This window comes from Oncorhynchus tshawytscha, linkage group LG12 (genome assembly GCF_018296145.1).
Source record: "Oncorhynchus tshawytscha isolate Ot180627B linkage group LG12, Otsh_v2.0, whole genome shotgun sequence".
NCBI classification, from domain to species: domain Eukaryota; kingdom Metazoa; phylum Chordata; class Actinopteri; order Salmoniformes; family Salmonidae; genus Oncorhynchus; species Oncorhynchus tshawytscha.
In genome coordinates this window covers 65,570,652-65,593,874 of record NC_056440.1, presented here as the reverse complement: position 1 = coordinate 65,593,874, position 23,223 = coordinate 65,570,652, and the positions used below count along the sequence as shown (strand labels likewise).

At 41.1% G+C, this 23,223-nt stretch overlaps 2 protein-coding genes across 3 annotated transcripts; both read right to left on the bottom strand.

Moving 5' to 3' along the window:
- Positions 1–187: 187 nt before the first annotated feature.
- gcshb (glycine cleavage system protein H (aminomethyl carrier), b) lies at positions 188–5,273 on the bottom strand. Its single transcript, XM_024440211.2, has 5 exons — positions 4,860–5,273; positions 3,134–3,213; positions 2,685–2,748; positions 2,458–2,589; positions 188–2,137 (listed from the first exon to the last, which is right to left on the bottom strand). Exons 1-5 carry the CDS (start codon positions 4,984–4,986, stop codon positions 2,040–2,042), a joined length of 501 nt encoding a protein of 166 aa, XP_024295979.1. The 5' UTR covers positions 4,987–5,273; the 3' UTR covers positions 188–2,039.
- A 1,902-nt stretch (positions 5,274–7,175) lies between these two features.
- kars1 (lysyl-tRNA synthetase 1) lies at positions 7,176–19,917 on the bottom strand. 2 transcript variants are annotated; one of them, XM_024440209.2, is made up of 15 exons: positions 19,780–19,865; positions 11,973–12,161; positions 11,655–11,796; positions 11,313–11,478; positions 11,115–11,208; positions 10,830–11,016; positions 10,548–10,673; positions 10,191–10,310; positions 9,942–10,104; positions 9,642–9,815; positions 9,451–9,536; positions 9,269–9,354; positions 8,965–9,091; positions 8,592–8,735; positions 7,176–7,669 (listed from the first exon to the last, which is right to left on the bottom strand). In XM_024440209.2, the coding sequence occupies exons 2-15, from the start codon at positions 12,113–12,115 to the stop codon at positions 7,595–7,597; spliced, it is 1,833 nt and encodes a 610-aa protein (XP_024295977.1). In that variant the 5' UTR covers positions 12,116–12,161; positions 19,780–19,865; the 3' UTR covers positions 7,176–7,594. The 2 variants fall into 2 exon arrangements, with proteins under 2 accessions (XP_024295977.1, XP_024295978.1); XM_024440210.2 differs by lacking the exon at positions 11,973–12,161 and having other exon boundaries at positions 19,780–19,917.
- Between the last annotated feature and the right edge of the window lie 3,306 nt (positions 19,918–23,223).

The following is a 23,223-nucleotide window of genomic DNA, read 5'->3' as shown; positions in this document are numbered from 1 at the left end:
TTCAGAATCCATTCAGATCGAATTAGCTTTTTGTACGCTTTTTGTTAGTATATCAAATCTTCTTGGTTTTGGCATAATGCTAACGTGCTTTTCATACCATAATCAAGCCCCAATACAACACATTGAAACAACCAGTATGCATGCATGAAAGATGCTTTGTTCAATAACTAATGGTCGTACACTCCAATCTGATTTATTGCCGATTTATTTTTGTAGGTACACCACAATGGGTCACTGCAGCCCCACAATAAAGTTACACACGGGTCACTTATGGACCTGTTTCACACAGCCTATTTTTCAGAGTATCCCCCATTCTCATTGTAATGATAAAAAATGACATGTTTTCAATGTAGGAGCGTTGTGCATCAAAATATTAAACCCTAATACCTTCTTGAAATCACAGTAAAGATATGCAGCACACACTTTTTAAAATGCACATTAACAGCAACACCGTCACTCTGCTCATTGCGTCAAGACAGGACCATCCAGAGAGGATCTTCTCTGTCCGACAGCCAAATGGTATTCTTCTGTAAAGTATTTAAGCCCCATTCCCCTTTATAGTTAGTTAAAAATAATATAGTCAAAGATTTGCTGTTTCTCTGCTACACTGATTCTGTGCCCACTTTTTCCATTAATCATTGACCAAACCCTCCCCGGCACCTCATCTCTATCTTGATCTAAGGGCAAAAGTCAAGGTGTGCCGAGAGTCCATGTTAGCAACGAGAAGCGGCCAGTATCAGCATGTTTGTTTCAGCAGTGCTTCTCTATCCCCTGGTTTTCCACATGTTAGGCATCAGAACAAAAAGGTCTAGTTCAAAGCAGGGTAATTTCTAGGAATAGGTCCACACACACCCTTCACAGAATGGGAAACTAGCCACTAACAATACATACTAATGTTCCATTAACTGACTGTGCTGATTAGATGTTAATAAATCAGTGCTACTGTGTGGATATATTAAATGTGTTAATATCACTGGAGTGTAATGTTCAGTTACAATTAGCTTGAATCACTTGGGTTGGAAAATACAGCAGCAGTATATCAAATCAAATTTTATTGGTCACATACAGTTTAGCAGAGGTTATAGCAGGTGCAGCAAAATGCTTGGCTTCCTAGCTCCTAACAATGCAGTAAAAGTGTCAAACAAGTACACAAATAATCAAAAACAAGATATCATGAATGTCGGGACAATTCAGTAATCCAAATTAAATCTACGCATATATAGGGCTACACCAAAAATATATACTAAGAATATGTATAGCAGTAGACATTAGTGGGCTATGCCACCATCCAGTATATAAATACAGGCGGTGTATATAAACAGTGTAACAAAAAATGCAATATATCCCACATATTCCAGATGTTACGTCAAAATACGAAAATATCCCAAATATAATTGATTCTTGCTTCATTTGTGCTGTAGTCTTTTGTTCTAAAAGGTTATCTTGCTGGAGAATGTGAATCTACAAGTGTGGGAGTCTTTGGAAGTGCCAGGCTGCCAGCCAATGTTTTGACTAGTCTTGCATTGCCAGACACCAAATTAAGTTTAGACTATTAGCTAATGACTTAAGGTGGTTTATGGAAGTGAATAGTACTGTATTCCATCCTTCCCACCAGATGGAATATAAAAGTCATAATGAAAAAAACCAATGGATTGTATGCTGTATTTAATTTATCTGACTTCTCATTTTCAATCTGTTGCCACTTGTCTGTATTTTCTTTCAGTCCAAACTAAGCACCTGAAATAATAAATCCTTGATTATTGTGCCAACAGGATTTATCGTTGTGCCAACAGGACATGGGAACAAACCCTTCAGGTTGTCTTGTGGTTTCATCAGCAATAAGCACATAGATGAGCATTGTTAATTAACATTTTGGTTATCTTGGTGATGAAACAATTACAGGCAAAATAAATAGGGCTACTTTACATAATACCATTTGAGCTGAGATTTTACAGCCCGCCCAGATAGGATTAGTGTGAAAGACCTGTAGTCATCATTAAAAAGAACATTTAAATAAAGAACACGGAGAGTCGAGCAGTCTACTCATCAAGGGATTTGATAAATTTCTCGTAGGAGCCATCGTCCATGAGGCCATCAAGTTCTGCAGGGTTGTCAATAGTCATCTTAATTAGCCAGCCTGGAAGTCAAAGAGCAGAGCAACCATCAGTAACATTGTCAGGAGAGGGGGTTTAATAGTGTGTTGAATGATTATTCACCAACAAAAATCACATAAGGAGGAGGCAGGTACCCTTGCGGTTAAGAGCGTTGTGCCAGTAACCGAAAGGTCGCTGGTTTGAAACCCCAATCAGAATATGTGAAAAATCTGTCGATGTGTCCTTGAGCAAGACAACCCTAATTTGCTCATCTATGTTGCTCTGGATAAGAACGTCTGCTAAATGACTAAAATGTCAAACATACACATCAACTGATTTGTCATGTCACTGTCTTGATACTCACCCCCTTCGTAGCAGGATTTATTCACTAGTCCAGGGTTGTCTGCCAGCTCTGTGTTGATTTCAGTTACCTCTCCAGTCAGAGGAGAGTACAACTCACTAGCAGCCTTCACGCTTTCCAAAGCACCAAACTCCTCTGAAACACAAGCAAAGGACATGAAAAACCCTCCTTACTGGCAACAAAGCTCATTTACTTGTGGGAAGAAACTTAAACCTGAATAAAAATCTCACCCATTTGTTCAAGTTTTTGCCCCACCTCAGGGAGTCCACAATACACCACATCACCTAATGCTTCCTACAATGGAGGGACACAAATTCTAAAATTTTAGCAGATATTCATATTTGAAGTATACCTTGAGGAAACTCTGGGAAGAACTCTAACGTGTAACTGATTTCATGAAGCATAAAATAAGGCCAATGAATGTTGTGGTAAACTTAAAGTTATTGCACAAATATCAGATTGGCCCTCAAATTTTAAGTCAGGCATAATACAAGTAATCAATAGTCATACATATGTAAAATTGTATATGTCTTTATATTGCAGGACAAGGTGCAAAGTCCCCAAATAAATCTCTCAAGACAATACAGGCATTAGGTAGACCAATAAATGTCAGATTATCAGTCATTTAGAAACCGCAGCACACTAAATCATTGATTAAAGTATCAACCAAACTACCTACCTGAGCAAAATTGCTGATGCCAACTGTACCAACTCCACCCTCTACTCGTACCCACTCATGCTTGTCTGTGAATTTGAGGGCTGTAAAAATAGACATTCACATCAGATAATGGGATGCATGTGCATAGAAAAACAGCAGACTAATAAAGTATTAGTACACTACACTGACTTGTTGACACAGCCATAATCTTGAAAACTTGACATTTTTTAGTTTTTCTGTGTTCTATGAGTACACAATCAATTTAGGGTTTCTAAACTCCGGGGGGGGGGGTGTAACTTCACTAAGTACCCATCCCAAACATTGCCCTTGATACTGACCGTCCAAAGGACACTAATGTACTATGGACCAGAGCCAAAAAGTATTGTGCAAAACTACAGACCTAATTTAAAATACTGCATGATGACAAAAGATACCGTTAATGTACTGACCCACATTCAGCCCTGTAATGTCAAACTAGATGTGAATTGTATTACTATCACTATTGTGATGTCAATTGCTCATACAATGTACCAGCATTCTCCAGCTATCACTGTACACAGTATGAGTGGTGGGAGGGAGCACACACATTTAACAGTTCTCTATTGGTTGAAGTAAAAACAAACATCCTTCCTCTAATCTGCTATGTAGGCTGTTCCTTCAATTAAATTAACTAGTAATATTTTATATTATTTTGGACAGATATGTAATCCAGATTTTGAGCAAGAAACATTAAAATATGGTTTATGTAAAACGCTGTCAATCTTTCCCGATATGCTGGGGAGGAATGAAATGCCTCAGTGTCCAATGCTAGCATCAGATCATGCAGGAAAAAAAATACAGGTTTGAACCAGATTGTGAACTGTGCTTGATGCTGGGGCATGGCTGGTTTGTCTGAAAGACTCAGGGGAGAGCCTTACCTTAATGGAGATCTTCAATATCATTTAGACTAAAACACCACACATGTATTTGCCATTTGGAGACTACACATGTAGTAAATATGCTAAATATAGATGTATGATCAAATGTTTTACTCCTGACCAGCCCATGTCCAAACTCGTGCGTGACTTGCTGTTAGTAATTATCCATTACATTGGGGCACCAGACAGTGGGTGTGAGTGCCTAACAAGCATAATGTTTTTTTAAGACCGTGGATAACAGACCCAGCAAATCGTTGCAAGGTCAAGTTAAACCTCTGATAAATAATGTTTTACAGTGTAGCCTAAGAAAATGAAAGCCTTAATCAACCTGGCTACCTTTGGGGACATCCCAGATAGCAGTTTATGGAAAGCGACCATATAATTTAAAATGTTACGGTTAAACCAACCTATCGCGGGGAGCGTTGTTCGACAGGCTGGTCAGGGAATCCCAAAATTCCATTGGAATTTCATAAAAACAAATCACTTGATTTCTGTCTGGAAATAACGAGAGAATAGTTTACTTTTAGACCACGTAACGGCCAGCATTAGGCTACTTTTTATTTGTGCCATCGACCAAACTTTCTTAGCAGTGCATTCGTTCTAAACTGCTTACAAAACTGGATATGCTGATCACCAAATAAAATAAAAATCGTTCATGCTCTCTGACGTGTTGAAATGTACCGTGGGAAAGTCACCAAAACAGCGTGAGATTATTCCCCCTCTGCGACTGGAATGTGTAGCCACAGACCCGTACATCAATTGTGATGTTGATAAATCTAGCATGCAACACTGAGAGTGCCAACTTGGGCAACATTGTAACAAATTGTTACCTGTGAACAGTCGCGAGGCAGTGCTCAGTGTCCGTGCGGTGTTTGCCTTCCATAAGGGACGATTTGCGGATATCTGTACTGTGGAAAAGTTTGCAGAAAGGCACCGGAACGCTACTCTCATCGCCATCTTCAGTGTCGGCCGAAATGATTACACATGCAATTGACTGAGTGGAACGCGCACAATCACCATTTGCGCGCTCTCGATATTAAATAGAAGCGGATTTTCTTCAGGACTTTCTGGAAGTTGGACCGTATTTGCCGATAAGGCTTTTCCTTATATGGATACTCTCAAGGCGTAATAAATGCGCAACAGAATATTTCGGAATATAATAGTTGTTTTCCGCATAGTTGGCAGCGTTAGATTTTCGTCTGTCTATTGGTCTTTCTACTCTGTATCTTTATGGCATTGTGGAACTAACCATAAGGTTTTGGGCGCGTTCCTCTGCCCAGGCGTTGCTGAAGAATTTCATATTTTACACTGCCTGTATTTTAACTGTCAGCTAATCACATACGTTATAACAATCTGTCAATCTATGCCATGGCACTCAACCATTGGTTGATTCATGCAACATCTGAACAGGGGAACGCGATCATTCTCATTATGCTTGGTAGGTTATACTCTAAATAGTTTTCCCTCCATGAATATTACAGCCCCAACCCCGTCACTGTTTCTTTTGTGTCCGTTTTCCATTGTACTGTAGTACACAACTGTTGAGATTGGGCAACAGTTCCTAGAACATAGTGTTGCTTTCATTAACAATCCTGTTGTGTTCGTTTCATGTTAATTTATTCTGTGTTCCCGGTCCAAAATGACCGCCCCGTTATAGCTGATCATAATCCATAACAACCCATATATTATGTTAGATCTTTTTATCAACTTAAGTTCTTGCGAACATTACACGTTTTGAACTTCTACTTGCTATTTATGGCCTGTAGGCCTCATTGACCTGAGCTCATACAACTCGTTTTTGAGTTTAAAAAAAGCATAATGTATGGATTATTTTGACTATAACAAATACTCAGATGAAACATATTGTGCTATTTATCAGACTACTTTGTCAAAGTTTAACAAGGACTCTCCTCCTCACCAGTGTCATGATTAAAGATAAGGTCAATAGCCTCACATACATGAATGACTACATCGTTTGGACTACCTATATTTTGGTCATTGTGCAGCCACAGAATGAATTGTGAGCAAGGCCTCAAAAAAGCTTTATATACCAGAGCTGCGAAAAAAGTTCTATATATTATTGAAACAATGTTGCGATTGTTTGTGAGAATGCCAACAGGTGTGGTTCCCATGGGGGAAAGATTCTATTTGGGAAAGGTTCCTTGTCATGGAACCCAAGAAGGGGAGTGAGGTGTGTGTGTGTGTGTGCTCAAACACACATGCATTTGGGGGTCTGGGAGAGGAAGTGTGTCCATCTGATGAATGGGCATGTGCCTGAACTCAATTTTATACACTAATTGTAGTCTCCCCATTTCTAATGACCGGTAATTTTTGACAGGGAGCACCACAGATGTACAAAAGTTAAATAAAACACCCAAAGTTTTATGAAAATCATCTAAATGTATTTTGTGTTCAGATGCCCTGTGTGGACAAAGTCATGGAACCTTATGACAATCAGATGAAATTAACTCAATTTCTCAGAGAGAACTTGTAAATCAGTCCAATTTGACCAGAACAGGAGGGTTAAACAAATTCTGGTTTTCTTGATAGATTTCACACTAGGGTACAACAGTACTTTGCAGCATGACTAGAAAGTGACTGGACTGCATTCACTAGAAATGAACTTGCAGAACACATCTACTCACCTTGTGCTCTTCCTCCTCTAACCAAAGGTATTGTACACAGGTCCTCCCACACAAACCTTTTAGGGGTGGGGTGCACATTGGTCATCAAATATTCAGTCACTAGTGGTGTATTCATTACGTCTTGCAACAGAAACCGTTTACCATTTAACAAACAGAAGGAAACAGGGATTGTGCTACCTGAATTTGTCCAATATAAACTCTAATTTGTTTCTAAATGTTTTCTGTGTACTAAAAGACAAAACATTTTGTAACAGAATAGGTGGTCATTCTGCCAAACAGTTTCTATTGGACAAATTCTGGTACATTCCTCCGTTTCGTTTGTTTCCGTTTAAGAAATGTTTTGCAACAGATTCGGCTGAATGACTACACCCCTGGTTTATCCCAAAATTTACATAATGAAGACCATGGCTAAAGAACAGACCAGTAACCTAGGCCTACTACTACAGTATATCAGCTGCAGACACATACTTTGACATGTAACTCAATCATGGGAATACAGAATCACATTTTTGTCAAATTTTATTTTTGTGCCAATGGCAGTTGTGAGTGATCTTTTTTTTTAGTAGTTGGACTGTATAGCATACAATAACACAACAAACATGTCCAGAAACCCTCATTCACTGACATTACATTGGGCTTGGATGTCCACCACACTAATTAGGGAAGAAGGAATAGAGACAAAGCACAAGGTAATAAGAGCATACAATTTAATGTTTAATGTAATGGTGGAAAAATTATTTAAGTAACTTATTTCCCTTAATAATGCAGATTGCGAGATTCAAACCATATGATAAAATGGAAAACAGTCAATGCCACCGGGACACAGTGAGACCAGACCAACAGACCAATCTGATTATTTCCCCAGGCTTCATCACCATGCCAACCTCTGCAGAGATCTGCCAGCAGGCGAGGTCACAATACTACACAGAGGTGCCCTCTGTGAGAGGGGCTGTCTTGTTGTCATCAGGCTTCATGGCTGGGAAGAACAGCACCTCCTGTGAAACAGAATTAACATCAGGTGGTTTCACAGACACAGAGTCCTGCTGAAGTGCATTCAAGTTTGTAGTGTATTGCATGTGTAAACAAGCATCAAAACAGTGTCCCCTACTGCATAATAATAAACATGCATGCCTAAAGCCTTGTTCACATTGGCAGTTTGAAGCGACTCACATGCAAATTCTTTTGCATTTCCGATTCAAATCTATTACTTTTCCTGCAGTCTGAACAGCCAAAAAGCACATGGAATCAAGGCTTGAAATATCTAGTTCCATGTGCTACAGTACAATGGAAGTCAGATACAAATCTGATTCCTGGCCATTCAACTTGTGTCTGAACAGTCAAATCTGTTTTTTTAGACTTATTTGGCATATCTTGTTGCTTGCTAGCTACTCGGTTGACAGTGTGATAAGAACACGTGGTAGCTAACGAGCTTGTTAATGGTTTACAAACAAATGACTGGATGTTCTAGAAAGCTGGACAGCTACCTAGCTAGCGGACTGCTGTGGCTAGCCAAAAAGGACTCCTTTTGAAAGATGGATCATCTTATCCTTTGAGCCTTTATAAGTGTTCTTACACTATGACTTTGAACATTTAAAGCAACTGGGAAACATCCATGGCAGACATTGTCGTCATCTTAGCTGCTACATAACTTCTGAGTGATAGGAAGCACAAGCACCACCACCAATCAGCCTACACCACTGAGCACACACCAGTCATTACTATGACAACTAGCATAGCCATGTCCGCAAATGACTGCCATCTGAACCCCCCGATTTGGTCACTTGTAAATTCCTGTTAGAACACTCAGTATTCCAAAACAGACTTGAAAAACTACATTGATTTGAGCATTAAGGCCTACAGTGCTTTAGAGATTGCACAGGATCTATATGGACCTCTGTCTGTATGCATTGACTGTACCTTGATGTTGTTGGAGTCTGTGAGGAACATGGTAAGACGGTCAAGGCCCATGCCCCAGCCAGCAGTTGGTGGCAGGCCATACTCTAGTGCCGTGCAGAAAGTCTCATCAATGGACATGCTCTCGTCATCACCCTCTGCCTTGGCCTAATAAAACACAAAAATACACACAGAAGCTAGATGAAAAACCAAAACAAAGTAGCTCATCAAGATTTACAGTGGTGGCTCAAACAGGAAAATATCAGAAAGAAAATGAAGCACCAATGGTAACTAAGTTGACGTAAAGCAAGAATCTTTGGCAAATGTGTCAGTTCAGTGGCCCCAACTACTACATTGTTTCTTGCATTACTCAGCCGACTCGCCCAGGCACACTGACCTTAGCCTGTTGCTCAAAGAGCTCCCTCTGTCTGATAGGGTCGTTCAACTCAGTGTAGGCATTACAAATCTCCTTCTTCAATACAAACAGTTCAAAACGCTCCGTCAGGCCTTTCTCTGACCGGTGCCTGTATGGGGAAAGATCAAGGAGAGCATAGCTAGAGACATCATCATTGACAAGCAGGGGGCACTGCAAGACCTATGTTGACTCTTATTTCAAATGGTAACCTGCAGTCCATTGGAATGTGAATAAGAGCATTGTTGCTTGTTTTTAAATGAGTGTAATATGGATCGGAAGAGCTCACCATTTGGCCAGGGGGCTCATGATCTGTGGGTGGTCACAGATGAACGTGGGGTTGATACACGTGACTTCCAGGAAATCTCCCACCAACTGCAGGGATAAACATCAACTTCAGTTTAGTCGTGATGTCAACAACATGGAAGGGCTATAGGAGGAGGGTTTCCTGATGTAAATTAGAAAAGGTACCTTGTCAAGGAGGCGGGCAGTGGTTCTAGGAGGAGGGCACTCCACTCCTTTCTGGGCACACAGTTCATCAAAGAATTTACGTGTCTCTGGGGTGGGTGGAGAGGGACAGGTCAGTAAGACAACCTAGGAAATAATATAATTATATAGAGGTATAGCTGTGGCACTGTATTGACCGCCATTCATTCTCCTACCGTCACTGTCGTAGGTGTCAGCAGCTGGGAACTTGACGCCCATCTCCTTCTCCAGGTCGTGCGTCATGCTGACCCTCCTGAAGGGAGGAGTGAAGTCGATCTCATAGGTCGGGCCCTCTGGACCCTCTGGATGATACTTCACTTTGTACTCTCCAGTGATGTGCTTGACCATCCCTGATGGGAAGAGAGAGTAGACCAGTTAGTTATGGAACCTAGCAGCTACATACCTACATGTCACTGTGAGTAACACTATATATTCACATTCCAGAATGATGAAGCAGAAACACCCCCTTCATTCACCCGAGAGAAGCTTCTCTGTGATATCCATCAAGTCATGGTAATCTGCATAGGCCATATAGAATTCGCAGGTGGTGAACTCTGGATTGTGGGTGAGGTCAATGCCTTCGTTTCTGAACTGCCGTCCAATCTCATACACTCTGTCAATCCCCCCAACCACAAGCATCTGGGGAAAAAACACACAGAAATATGAGCGTGGAGTTGAAAGTGTTTTTTCATGTGTTATTGGTCCTTCCTCAGGGGACATGTTACCTTGTGGTAGAGCTCAGGAGCGATCCTCATGTAAAGGTTCATGTCTAGGTCGTTATGGTAGGTCACAAAGGGTTTGGCCACAGCCCCACCAGGAATCAGGTTCATCATGGGCGTCTCAATCTGTAAGAAACGTGTGTTGTGGTTTTAAAGTCTCAGTTACCTATCTCCAGCTATCACCAAAACCCTGTTTGTGAAAAATAAACCTTTAAAATAACTTTCCACATCAAAGAGAAGAGAGCTTTACCCCTCTTGAACTCTTAACCCGAACTCCTCCACACTCCAATGTGATTTTCCTGACAAACCATTATTATTATTTTTTTTAAATTTAAAGTGCCCCCTAGTGGCTATTTCCCTCACCTCCAGGAATCCCAGCCCATCCAGGAAGCTGCGGAGGTAAGTGATGATCTTGGCACGTGTTACAAACTTCTGCCTCACATAGTCATTGAGAATCAGATCCAGGTATCGCTGGCGAAATCGTGTTTCCTGGAGGCAATGGGTTAGAGAAAGTGTGAAGATACCAAAAAATTGTAATTTCTTCTGCAGGTTACATGAATTAAAGGTGTCCTGTATCATCTCTCATTTATATGAAGGCCTGACATGCTTTCTGTATGTCCACTACAGGATTGTGAAGGTGCTCACCTTGTCCTTGAGACCAAAGTGGAGGTGGGGCAGCATGTGCAAGCAAGGTGAAAGCAGGGTCATCTCTATGGGAATGATGCTCAACTCGCCCTTTTTGGTCTTCCCTGGATTACCACGAACACCGATGATGTCACCACGCCGCAGCTTGTTGTTGATGCGCACAAACTCCTCCTCAGACTTGTAGCTCCTGACAGGAAAGATTGACAGATGGGGTTAGAAAAGATACATGTGGGAGTTATGAGCTCACATGAGTAGTGTAGTTCTGGGAAGGACCATGTTCTGTACCTGTTGGTTGCCATAACTTGCAGCTTCACGCCTTCCCCTCGCAAGTCATAGAAGATTAACTTGGCCCCGGACTCTCTCTTGGCATGGACACGACCTGCCAACCAGAGTTTCACATATGTCAAAAATACAGATTGACCATCAAATGACAACATCATATTATTTCAAATCACAATATTTGAAAACAGTTGTTGTCAGTACCTGATACATTGAGGACAATGTCTGTTAGCTGGTCTCCAGGCTGTAGGTGGTTGTATTTCTCAATGAACCCTGTGAGCGACAGATCTACATTGTACTTGTGAGGGTATGGGTCCTCTGCTGTGCCCTTCAGAGCCTGGATGGCTTGAGTGCGGATCTTAAAGTATTGCTATTGGAATAAACAATATAAAGTGAGGTTAGTGCAAATGTACAAGAGCTCAATTACTGCAGCCCTATTTTTGAGAAATATATATTTTTAATCTTCTACTAAGATCAGCAGTCAAATGTTCTGAAGAAAATCACAAGAGGGAGGGAAAGACTATCATAAACATCCATATAGCTCACGTTAGGGTCCAGGGTCTCCTCATCTGCCCCGTATGCATTCTGAACTGCCTGGTCATTGGTCTGCTTCTGCTCAACCTGCTCTTTGACCTTGGCTTCCTTCTCAGATGCCTTCTTCTCAGCTTTCATTCGCCTCTTCAGCTCACTGACAACAACAACACAGACACAAAGGGTAACATCAGGGTATCTAGTGGGCTCAGCATCGAGGTTGAGGACTACTCAGGAGACTACTTTATAAAGCCATACAAGTAATTCCTAAAAAGGGAATCATTCATGACAAAAGGTTAGTTGTTTTTCTCACTGAACGGAAAAGCCACCAACCTTTTGTCACCTCGCCAGCGATTCCCCTGAATTAGAGCTGGGACTGACACTGTGCTGGGGAGAGCGAATTTTACCCCCTGAGCCCTGACCCCAAAGGCTTGACACACCTGGTGCCTGGCAGTCCTAACCACCAGAGTCAGCATGGTGATGCAGGCTGACCTACTGTGCTACACCAGTCAATGACCAGACCTGGAGAGAGACACACACACAGCTGACTTATTTCTGTGAATTTGAAACATGGGAACAACACTTCACATGTTGCGTTTATATTTTTGTTCAGTGTAAATGGGTTTAGTAACACTGGTGTAAAGTAAGTAGAAACACTTTGAAGTACTACATAAGTAGTTTAAATATTTTTGGACTACTTTTACTCCACTACAATGGAGTAAAAGTCGCAGGACTTTGCAGTTCGAAAACTCTGCCGTCATTTTCATATGGCCCTGATATATATTGGGGGTGTCTCTCTATAAAAGTCCCTGGCCTCACACCAAAACACAGATTTAAGAGTCAAACTATCGTTCAAAATCAACAACCAACCCGTGTCAATGTCGATGTCCTATTTCGGGTCGTGATTCGGTTAAGTTAAATAACAAAGCAACTGATTTGCTTCTTTTCCGTTTAGCCAGCCTCCCAGAATCTACATCCGAAATTCCAGAATTTACAGAATGACTGTAAATTCTCTTCTAACCAGTGATATAAAAATTCTCATATTCCGTGTGTCATTTGAATAGGGAACTGACAGCGTTTTAGCAACATTACTTTTTAAAAAACATTTTCTGACAATGTGACCAGTTAGATATGGTCATTTCCACATCTTAATAAATTCATAGAATGATTGGGAGCAACATTTGAAAACTATCACAATGTAGAGTGGGAAAGTGGCCATGCGTTTGGAAAAATAATAGATACTGCAGTAAATAATTTACAACAAAAAAACATCTGTCTCACCCAGGACCGGAGTCTACGCAGACTGGTGCAGAATAACCAATCAAAGCCAACAGTAGGCCTTTATGCCACACATGCCTCCTATCATTCGATTTGAAATGGACTGTGTTTACAGGCAGTAGCAACGACGCGATTTTAGATCATTAGAAAACATTCGCCAAAAGCCACAAAATACACCATTTCTACAAATATTTAAATATCATGGGAGTCCTATTGATCAATCAACCATGAAAAGGTAGGCTCCCTCTCCCTTAGTTATGCACATCAACAACAGCAAGATCAACAACTAATGCTATCCAGAGCGAGATTAGATGAACACTCTTAAACCATTGCCTGGCAATGCATGCTTGTCCCCCACCCACGTTTGACAACTGAAAGGGAACTTTTTGGCACGCACAGTTGATCGATGCCAAATACATTTGATTGACAACTAAGTAAATTGTTGGTAAATTACCTTCAGTGTGTCAGTGTGCTCTGGGTCGTTCGTAAATTCAACGCATTGTCAGATTGTCTGTTTGTAAATTCAGAGTGTTTTTCTCTCCAAGTATTCAGAGCCACACACACACACTACACTGGACGCTGTAGTTGAGGAGTAGGGTTGATCCGAGCGTTCCTCACAATGGCAGTCAAGCACCAAGTCAAATGGCCACCTCACTCTTGACCATTTTACTCGCCCTAGCAGAGCTGGTTAGGCTGTTTACATGTAAACATGTTATTTAGAGCGTTAGTGACTAACTGCACTAGTGGCAACAATTCATCAGTTATTCTGCGCTCTGGCACATTCAGACGAGAGTACTCTGAAATCGGAGTAGATAGCCAGAGTGAATTTACAAATGCAAGAGATATGCTAACTGGATAATAGTTGTTCAAGTTCAGCATAGTTAACTAGATAGCCAGCAATGCGATTCACATTTATTGCTAGCTGAACAAATGACACCTGTATCTCTAGTTGTAACCACCAAAAACAATATGGGGAAAAAGGTCAGTCACTCATCCAATGACATCCTCCTTAGCTGGCTAGCTAGCTACCTAACGTTAGGCACCATGCTTTTAGCTTGCTAAATAAATAGATTTGCTAGCTTATTAGCCATGTTATGACTGACTTGTGATCATTGCCTTGCTAGTTATATTGTATTGGAATTCCCAGGATTAGTTCAATTTCTTCATATTTGTTGAGTAGTTAAAGTGCTGTCAGTTCAACTTTAAACAGAGCATACAATCTAATCATTTGCCTGTTCTATTGATGTTAATGTGATATGAGTAACTAACAAAATAGTGTTGCTTTAAAAAAACTTTCTACATTGGCAACCCACTTTTTAAAAAATCCAACATGTAGCTGGCTTTTTTCTACAAGTTGTCCTCTAACCAGTGATATCCACATTATTCCCAGATTCCATGTGCTTTATCAGTAGGGTTCCTTTGAACAGGATTTGCAATCTGACCCCCCCCTGTTCTATTGATTACAACTTGATATCGATATGAGTGATTGACAAATAAGTGTTGCATTTCCCTTTGTTTTGGCAAACCCCAAATCAAACCGTGAACCGTTTCAGGAAGCTAGGCGAATGTCGCACGTCACTAATTCACAGGTGAGGCATTTAAATGTAAAACATTTTTGGGGATAAAAATGGAAATGCATTCTGGAACGTGAACTTTTATGTGCCTTAATAACAAACTTGTATGCCATCTGTAAATATGAATCAAATTGTTAAATTCCGAGCCTAGTTGGTTTAGCCAAGGAAAAAGACCGGAACCTTCCTGCTGACCATGATTGGCTGAAATAATGGATGGGGCTGGACATACAGAGAGATGAGTTTGGATTGGTCTGTAATGTAGCATGCTTCTGTCTATAACATGAGCTGCTCAGTACGTCAATCTGTTTGTACTGTATGTGTTGGGATTATGTTTCATTATTTAGCTAGCTAACCTTTATATCTAAACAAAAGAATACTTCACCAGATGATTACACGACCCATCAAGTTAGCCAGGTGTGTCTGACGATCTATTGTATTTCATTATTTTTGCTACTACTTTCACCACTTTTAGTCTTGAAATCTTAGTTTGTTTACTACACTACTCACTCTGTTTAGCACATGGCCTCACATGTGAATCCTTAAAGAGATTGGTGGGGATAGGCTCAAGGAGGGTGTGAACTATGCTGAATGGGTGTAGACAAAGAGCTCTCCAGTAGGTGTACCTAAATATTCAATGGCCATTTTCTCAAAAGTAGTGATACAAGTTTTACTTTCAAAGCAGAATTACTTAACCATTGTTCCTCAACTGCAGTGTATGATACAAGATTTAAGTCGATAACTAATTTCAACTTATGTTTTAGGAATAACAATGGAACTTAGAACACTATTGGAAATTAATGTTAATTAAATCAGGTAAAAACTGCTGACTGAGTCAGTGCTGTGATTGATTTATTTTGATGATATACCTGACATCGTGAAAACAGCTTTGTCCTGCCTAATCACGTTTGAGTGTCAAAAAAAGTGAAGCATTTTCATTGACTTTTGATAATGAAGTACAGTTGAAGTCAGAAGTTTACATACACCTTAGCCAAATACATTTAAACTCAGTTTCACAATTCCTGACATTTAATCCTAGTAAAAATTCCCTGTCTTAGGTCAGTTAGGATCACCACTTTATTTTAAGAATGTGAAATGTCAGAATAATAGTAGAGAGTGATATATTTCAGCTATTATTTCTTTCATCATATTCCCAGTGGGTCAGAAGTTTACATACACTCAATTCGTATTTGGTAGCTTTACTTTTAAATTGTTTAACTTGGGTCAAACGTTTTGGGTAGCCTTCCACAAGCTTCCCAAAATGGGCCAACAGAGCTGGTGTAGCGGAGTCAGGTTTGTAGGTCTCCTTGCTTGCACACGCTTTTTCAGTTCTGCCCACACATTTTCTATAGGATTGAGGTCAGGGCTTTGTGATGGCCACTCCAACACCTTGACTTTGTTGCCCTTAAGCCATTTTGCCACAACTTTGGAAGTTTGCGACCAAACTTTAACTTCCTGACTGATGTCTTGAGATGTTGCTTCAATATATCCACATCATTTTCCTACCTCATGATGCCATCTATTTTGTGAAGTGCACCAGTCCCTCCTGCAGCAAAGCACCCCCACAGCATGATGCTGCCACCCCCGTGCTTCACGGTTGGGATGGTGTTCTTCAGCTTGCAAGCATCCCCCTTTTCCCTCCAAACATAATGATGGTCATTATGGCCAAGCAGTTCTATTTTTGTTTCATCAGACCAGAGGACATTTCTCCAAAAAGTACGATCTTTGTCCCCATGTGCAGTTGCAAACCATAGTCTGGCTTTTTTATGGTGGTTCTGGAGCAGTGGCTTCTTCCTTGCTAAGCGGCCTTTCAGGTTATGTCGATATAGGACTTGTTTTACTGTGGATATAGATACTTTTGTACCTGTTTCCTCCAGCATCTTCACAAGGTCCTTTGCTGTTGTTCTGAGATTGATTTGCACTTTTCACACCAAAGTACGTTCATCTCTAGGAGACAGAACGCATCTCCTTCCTGAGCGGTATGATGGCTGCATGGTCCCATGGTGTTTATACTTGTGTACTATTGTTTGTACAGATGAACGTGGCATTTGGAAATTGCTCCCAAAGATGAACCAGACTTATGGAGGTCTATCATTTATTTTTTGAGGTCTTGGCTGATTTCTTTTCATTTTCCCATGATGTCAAGCAAAGAGGCACTGCGTTTGAAGGCCTTAAAATACATCCACAGGTACACCTCCAATCGACTCAAATTATGTCAATTAGCCTATCAGAAGCTTCTAAAGCCCTGACATAATTTTCTGGAATTTTCCAAGCTGTTTAAAGGCACAGTCAACTTAGTGTATGTAAACTTCTGACGAACTGGAATTGTGATACAGTGAATTATAAGTGAAATAACCTGTAAACAATTCTTGGAAAAATTACTTGTGTCATGCACAAAGTAGATGTCCTAACCAACTTGCCAAAACTATAGTTTGTTAAAAACCTCTTAAGTCGACCCCCTACTTTTTCGAACATTCTGTTAAAAATCGCGCAACATTTCGGCGTCCTGCTACTCATGCCAGGAATATAGTATATGCATATGATTCGTATGTGTGGATAGAAAACACTCTCACGTTTCTAAAACTGGTTAAATCGCCGCTGTGACTATAACAGAGCGTCTGTTTCCTCGAAAAGGAAAACTGCAAGAAAAACTGATCACTGAAAACTGAAAAAAATATCCATGCGCCACTTGCATGTATTGTTTAAGGGGCACGAAATTAAATGGGGCCGAGATTGCAAGTCCTACAGCTTCCACACGATGTCACCAGTCTTGTCAATTGCCTTCTCGTTGTTTCTTGGTCAAACGAGGAAGAGAGACCACTTTCCATCCGGTCTCCGACAGGAAGTTTTGGAAGAGAGATTTCGGAAGATGATTTGAAATCGTGGAGCTATTGAATACACATCGCCTCGTGATCAATTTCATAGATTATTAACGTTTACTAATACCTAAAGTTGGATTACAAAAGTATTTCGAAGTGTTTTGTGAAAGTTTATCGTCGACTTTTTTAATTTAAAAAAAATCACACAGTTTCCATAGATGGATATTTTGGGTATATATGGACCGATTTAATCGAAAAAAAGACCCAATAGTGATGTTTATGGGACATATAGGAGTGCCAACAAAGAAGCTCGTCCAAGGTAATGAAAGTTTTATATTTTATTTCTGCTATTTGTGTAGCGCCGGCTACGCTAATTCTTTTGTTTACGTCGCCTTCAGGTATTTCGGGGTGTTGCATGCTATCAGATAATAGCTTCTCATGCTTTCGCCAAAAAGCATTTTAATAATCTGACTTGTTGGCTAGATTCACAACGAGTGTAGCTTTAATTCAGTGCCCTGCATGTGTGTTTTGATGAACGTTTGAGTTTTAACGAGTGCTATTAGCATTTGGCGTAGTGCATTTGCATTTGCTGATGGCTAGATGAGACGTCTGCGTCTCAGGTCGACGCAAGAGGTTTTAACAAGACATTTGTGGAGTGGTTGAAAACTAGTTTTAATGACTCTGACCTAAGTGTATGTAAACTTCCGACTTCAACTGTACATGGCCTCACATGTGTATCCTTAAAGTAATTGATGTGGCTAGGGCTTAGGAGGGTGGGAACTACGCTGAATGGATATAGAGAAAGAAGAGCTCTCCAGTAGGTGTACCAAAACATTCAAGGGACATTAACTTGTAAGTGGGGTTACAGTGTAGTGTATGATATACCATTTTGTAGTTTGTATTTTCATCCAATGTAAAAAACACCATTTCAAATGTTGCTACTTAATTAAGACCGAATTGAGGTGGTGGGTCAAAAATGCATCACTTCACAATGTAGCTGGCTGTCTTCAACAGGTTGTCCTTTAAGCCAGTGATGTAAACAATATTTCCAGTTTCCGTTTTTTTGCTGTTTTGGTTTCAACAGCGCATATGTAACAGTATAAGTTTAGACCGTCCCCTCACCCATACCCGGGCGCCAACCAGGGACCCTCTGCACACATCAACAACAGTCACCCACGAAGCATAGTTACCCATCGTTCCACAAAAGCCGCGGCACTTGCAGAGCAAGGGGAACTATTACTTCAAGGTCTCAGAGCAAGTGACGTCACCTATTGAAACGCTATTTAGCGCGTACCACCGCTAACTAAGCTAGCCGTTTCACATCCGTTACACATACAATCTGACTTCCCCCTTAAATCGCTATGAGTGTTTAATATATCACAAAATGTGTCTGCATATTGATTTGGACACTTAAATGGCTCAATGTCAAAACAGAGTTTATCAAAAGTTCTTGTCAACACATAAATAGCATATCAGTATGACCTGAACGGTCAGGAAGCAGCAACAGCATCATCATTTTCAATTGGTTTTTAGGAATAACAACATTAATTTCCAATTGAATCAGGTTAAAACTGCTGAATGAGTCCAAAACCGTACTGTGATTTTTTTTTGATAAACCCGTTCTCACTATTTCAGATATGCCTTGTCTAGTCAGTGTTAAAAAAGTAACACTTTTTTTTTTTAAATGTACTTTTGAGAATTAAGTATAATAAAAACCAAATACTTAGACTTTTACACAAGGAATATTTTACTCTAACTTTCACTTGACTCATTTTATATTAAGGTAACTTTACTTTTACTCAAGTATGACAATTGGGTAATTTTTCCACTGAGTAGGAAGAACATTTTCACTATCATTCTGAGCTGATCAGTCAGACCATGTAGCCTACAAGTAATTTAGCTAGCTAAATCCACTAGCTAGCAAGCCATCCCAATGCAAAAGTGGAATTATAGGATAATTCGCTTGGATGCATAAAGCTGATGAGTTCAATGTTTCCCCACATAAATAGCACACCAGTATCACTTGAAAGGTTGCTGAATTTGGCACGCAACTCATTACGGTAAAGCTAAAAAGGCTAACACTACTTTAGCTAAAACGTGGTTTTGTTCATAAACCTATGTGAAAACAAGAAACTTCAAATCAGCAAATAACCATGGGTAATTTGTACGATGCAATATGGGTTTTGTAGTCATCTACGCACAGAATAGGATGATAAGCATGCATGCGTGCACATTAAAGGACTACAAGTAGCACGCGCGATATGCAACTTGAACCGAATGGACCATTGGAATTTGTATGCACATTAGCTATGGTAAACTTGTTTTTCTATCGTGCTTTATCCGAACTGGTGCAACAATATCCTACTACTTGTATCGTTTAATAACAAGGATGTGATCCACACACACCATCAAAGTGTTGCAAACGTCTTCATAAATGCTGTCCAAAAAAAGAGTGAATCGACAATGGCTTACTTTTTGCTGAGTTTTTCTGCATCCACCTCGGTAACGTCTGCCATCTTATTTTTCTCCTTCGCTAGGCTTTGTCGGGCGTTGGCATCCAACGTTATGGTGCATTACCGCCACCTACTGTATTGGACAGTGGGCCAGGGAGAAACTAAATTCTACCTGCCAGCCACGTTTCTCATTTAAAAATATGACAAAATATTTGAGACTGTATCTAATGACGTTCTACTCAGTATACTCTTTAAACTAATGTCCTGTATTCCCTTCTCCCTCATACTAGATATCAGCCTCTCTCTTTCCCTCTCATACTTCCCACACTGTATCAATACATGCTCCACTATCTCTGTTTCAAAATCAAATCAAATACAAATGTATTTGTCACATGAGCTGAATACAACAGGTGTAGGTAGACCTTACCATTAAAATGCTTACTTACAAGCCCTGAACCAACAATGCAGTTTTAATTAAAAGACTGCAGTTTTAAGAAAAATATTTACTAAATTAACTAAAGTAAAATGAATAAAAGTAACAATAAAATAACAATAACTACCCTATATACAGGTGGTACCGATACTGAGTCAATGTGCGGGGATACAGGTTAGTCAAGGTAATTGAGGTAATATGTACGTGTAGGTCCATGTAGGTAAAGTGACTATACATAGATAATAAACAGCAAGTAGCAGCAGAGTAAAAAAAAGTCGGGGGAGATCAATGCAAAAAGTCTGGGTAGCCATTTGTTTAGCCGTTCAGCAGTCTTATGGCTTGGGAGTAGAAGCTGTAAAGAAGCCTCTTGGACCTAGACTTGGCGCTCCGTTTCCGCTTTCCATGCGATAGCAGAGAGAACAGTCTATGACTAGGCTATTACAGATCAGATCAATGCAACATACAGTACATGGTCCTCAATGAGGAATGAGGAATGCCCCCCACATCACATTTAGCACCTTCTTACACTTTCCCACCATTCTCTCTCTGTGTTCTGCCCAGGTCAGTCTATTGTCAAAGTATACCCCAAGGAACCTGGAGGCCCCCACCAAGTTTCTCGAATATACTGTAACCTCAAGCATACCTCATCACCCACCTTCCTCCTGGTAAAGAACATTGAGTTTTCTCTACAGAAAACCTGACTCCCCACATTAATGCCCACCGCTCTACCTCATCAATTGCCTCCTGTACCTTCCTGACTATGTATGGCACATTTCTTCCCCTCTTCCATAAGGCACCATCATCTGCAAATAACGACCTCCCAATATCTGGCCGTACCTGAGAGTACATCATTGATCATGAATGAAAACAACAAAGCCCTAATTACGCTCCCCTGCGGTGTACCATTATCCACCAGGTAGCTAGCTGCCTTGTCCTTACCATCTGGACAAGAGGAATACCTATGTAAGAATGCTGTTCATAGCTCAACCTTCAACACCATAGTACCCATCAAGCTCGGGCCCTGGGTCTGACCCCCGCCCGATCAACACAGGGCCCCAACAAGGGTGCATGCTCAGTCCCCTCCTGTACTCCCTGTTCACCCTTGACTGCGTGACCACTCACACCTCCAACTCAATCATAAAGTTTGCAGACGACACAACAGTAGTAGGCCTGATTACCAACAGTGACGAGACAGGCTACAGGGAGGAGTTGAGGACCCTGGCGGAGGGGTGCCAGGAAAATAACCTCACTCAATGTCAACAAAATGAAGAAGCTGATCATGGACTTCAGTAGACAGCAGAGGGTGCACGCCCCTATCCACATCGATGGGACCGCAGTGGAGAAGGTCCTTGGAGTACACATCACTGGCAACCTGAAATGGTCCACCCACACAGACAGTGTGGTGAAGAAAGAGTAACAGCGCCTCTTCAACCTCAGGAGGCTGAATAAATTCGGCTTGGCCCCTAAGACCCTCATAAACTTTTACAGATTCACAATTGAAAGCATCCTGTCGGACTGTATCACCGCCTGGTACGGCAACTGCACTGCCCGCAACTGCAGGGCTCTCCAGAGGGTGGTGCAGTCTGCCCAATCCATCACCAGGGCTACACTGCCTGCCTTCCAGGACACCTACAGCACCTGATGTCACAGGAGGGCCAAAAAGATCATCAAGGACATCAAACACACGAGCCACAGCATTTTCAACCCGCTATCATCCAGAAGACGAGGTCAGTACAGGTGGATCAAAGCTGGGAAGGAGAGACTGAAAAACTGCTTCTATCTCAAGGCCATCGGACTGTTAAATAGCCATTACTAGCCGGCTACCACTCGGTTACTCAACCCCACACTTTAGAGGCTGCTGCCCTATGTACATAGACATGGAATCACAGGTCACTTTAATAATGGAACACTAGTCAGTTTAATTATGTTTACATACTGCTTTACTCATTTCATATGTATATACTGTATTCTACTGTATTTTAGTCAATGACATTGCTCATCCTAATAATGATATATTTCTTAATTCCATCTTTTTGTTTTTAGATGTATTGTGTGTATTGTTGTGAATTGTTAGATACTACTGAACTGTTGGAGCTAACACAAGCATTTCGCTACACCCGCAATAACATCTGCTAAATATGTGTATGTGACCAATTAAAATTGGATTTGATTTGATAGACTTCCCCACCCTCACCTGTATAGACCTTCCAAACAGGAAATCCTTTATCTAGTTGTACGTTCTTCCTCCTCCCCCCATAATGTCAAGCTTGATTAACAACCCCTCCTTCCACATCATATTATACGCCTTCTCCACATCAAAAAAGACAGCTACAACATTCTCCTTGTTCACCTGATCCTTCCTGACCTCTGATTCTAAGCAGAGCACTGGGTCCATAGTTCCCCGGCCACTTCCTGAACCCACTCTGATGTGGCGATACTAGCCCCTTGCTCTCCAGGAAGTAAGTTAGCCTCGCTGTAATCATACGTTCCATAATCTTTCACACGTGATGTTAAAGCTATTGGCTGATAGCTTGTTGGCCTCACTGGGTTTTTCCCGGGCTTCTGGATTGGTACCACTACTGCCTACTTCCAGCTGCCTGGAGGTTCCCCTCCTCCCACACTCTGTTGTACAACACCAATCAGGATGTTGTACATCACTAAGATGGGCAAACATAAGATAGCACACCTCATCTTTCCCAGGTGAAGATAACCCAGCCTTGCCTATTGCCCTTTTCACCTCTGCCATGGTGCATTCAACGCATCATTTACATCGTCCCTCCTATCTGGTTCTCTCTCTCCCTCTCCTCTGACAAGATTTGCCGAGCTATGCACTTGGACAAACGTTTTGACCATCATCTCTGCCTTCTCATCTGTATCCTCCCCACTCGTCAACACTGGATAATTTCACTCCCTTCTAACCTCACTTCTCCCACAGGTGTCGCCCTTCCAATGGTGTCACAGAACCGACACCAACCTGACCTCTTTGTCTAACGGATAGTTCTCCTCACCAGGGCCTGCTTATACTAAATC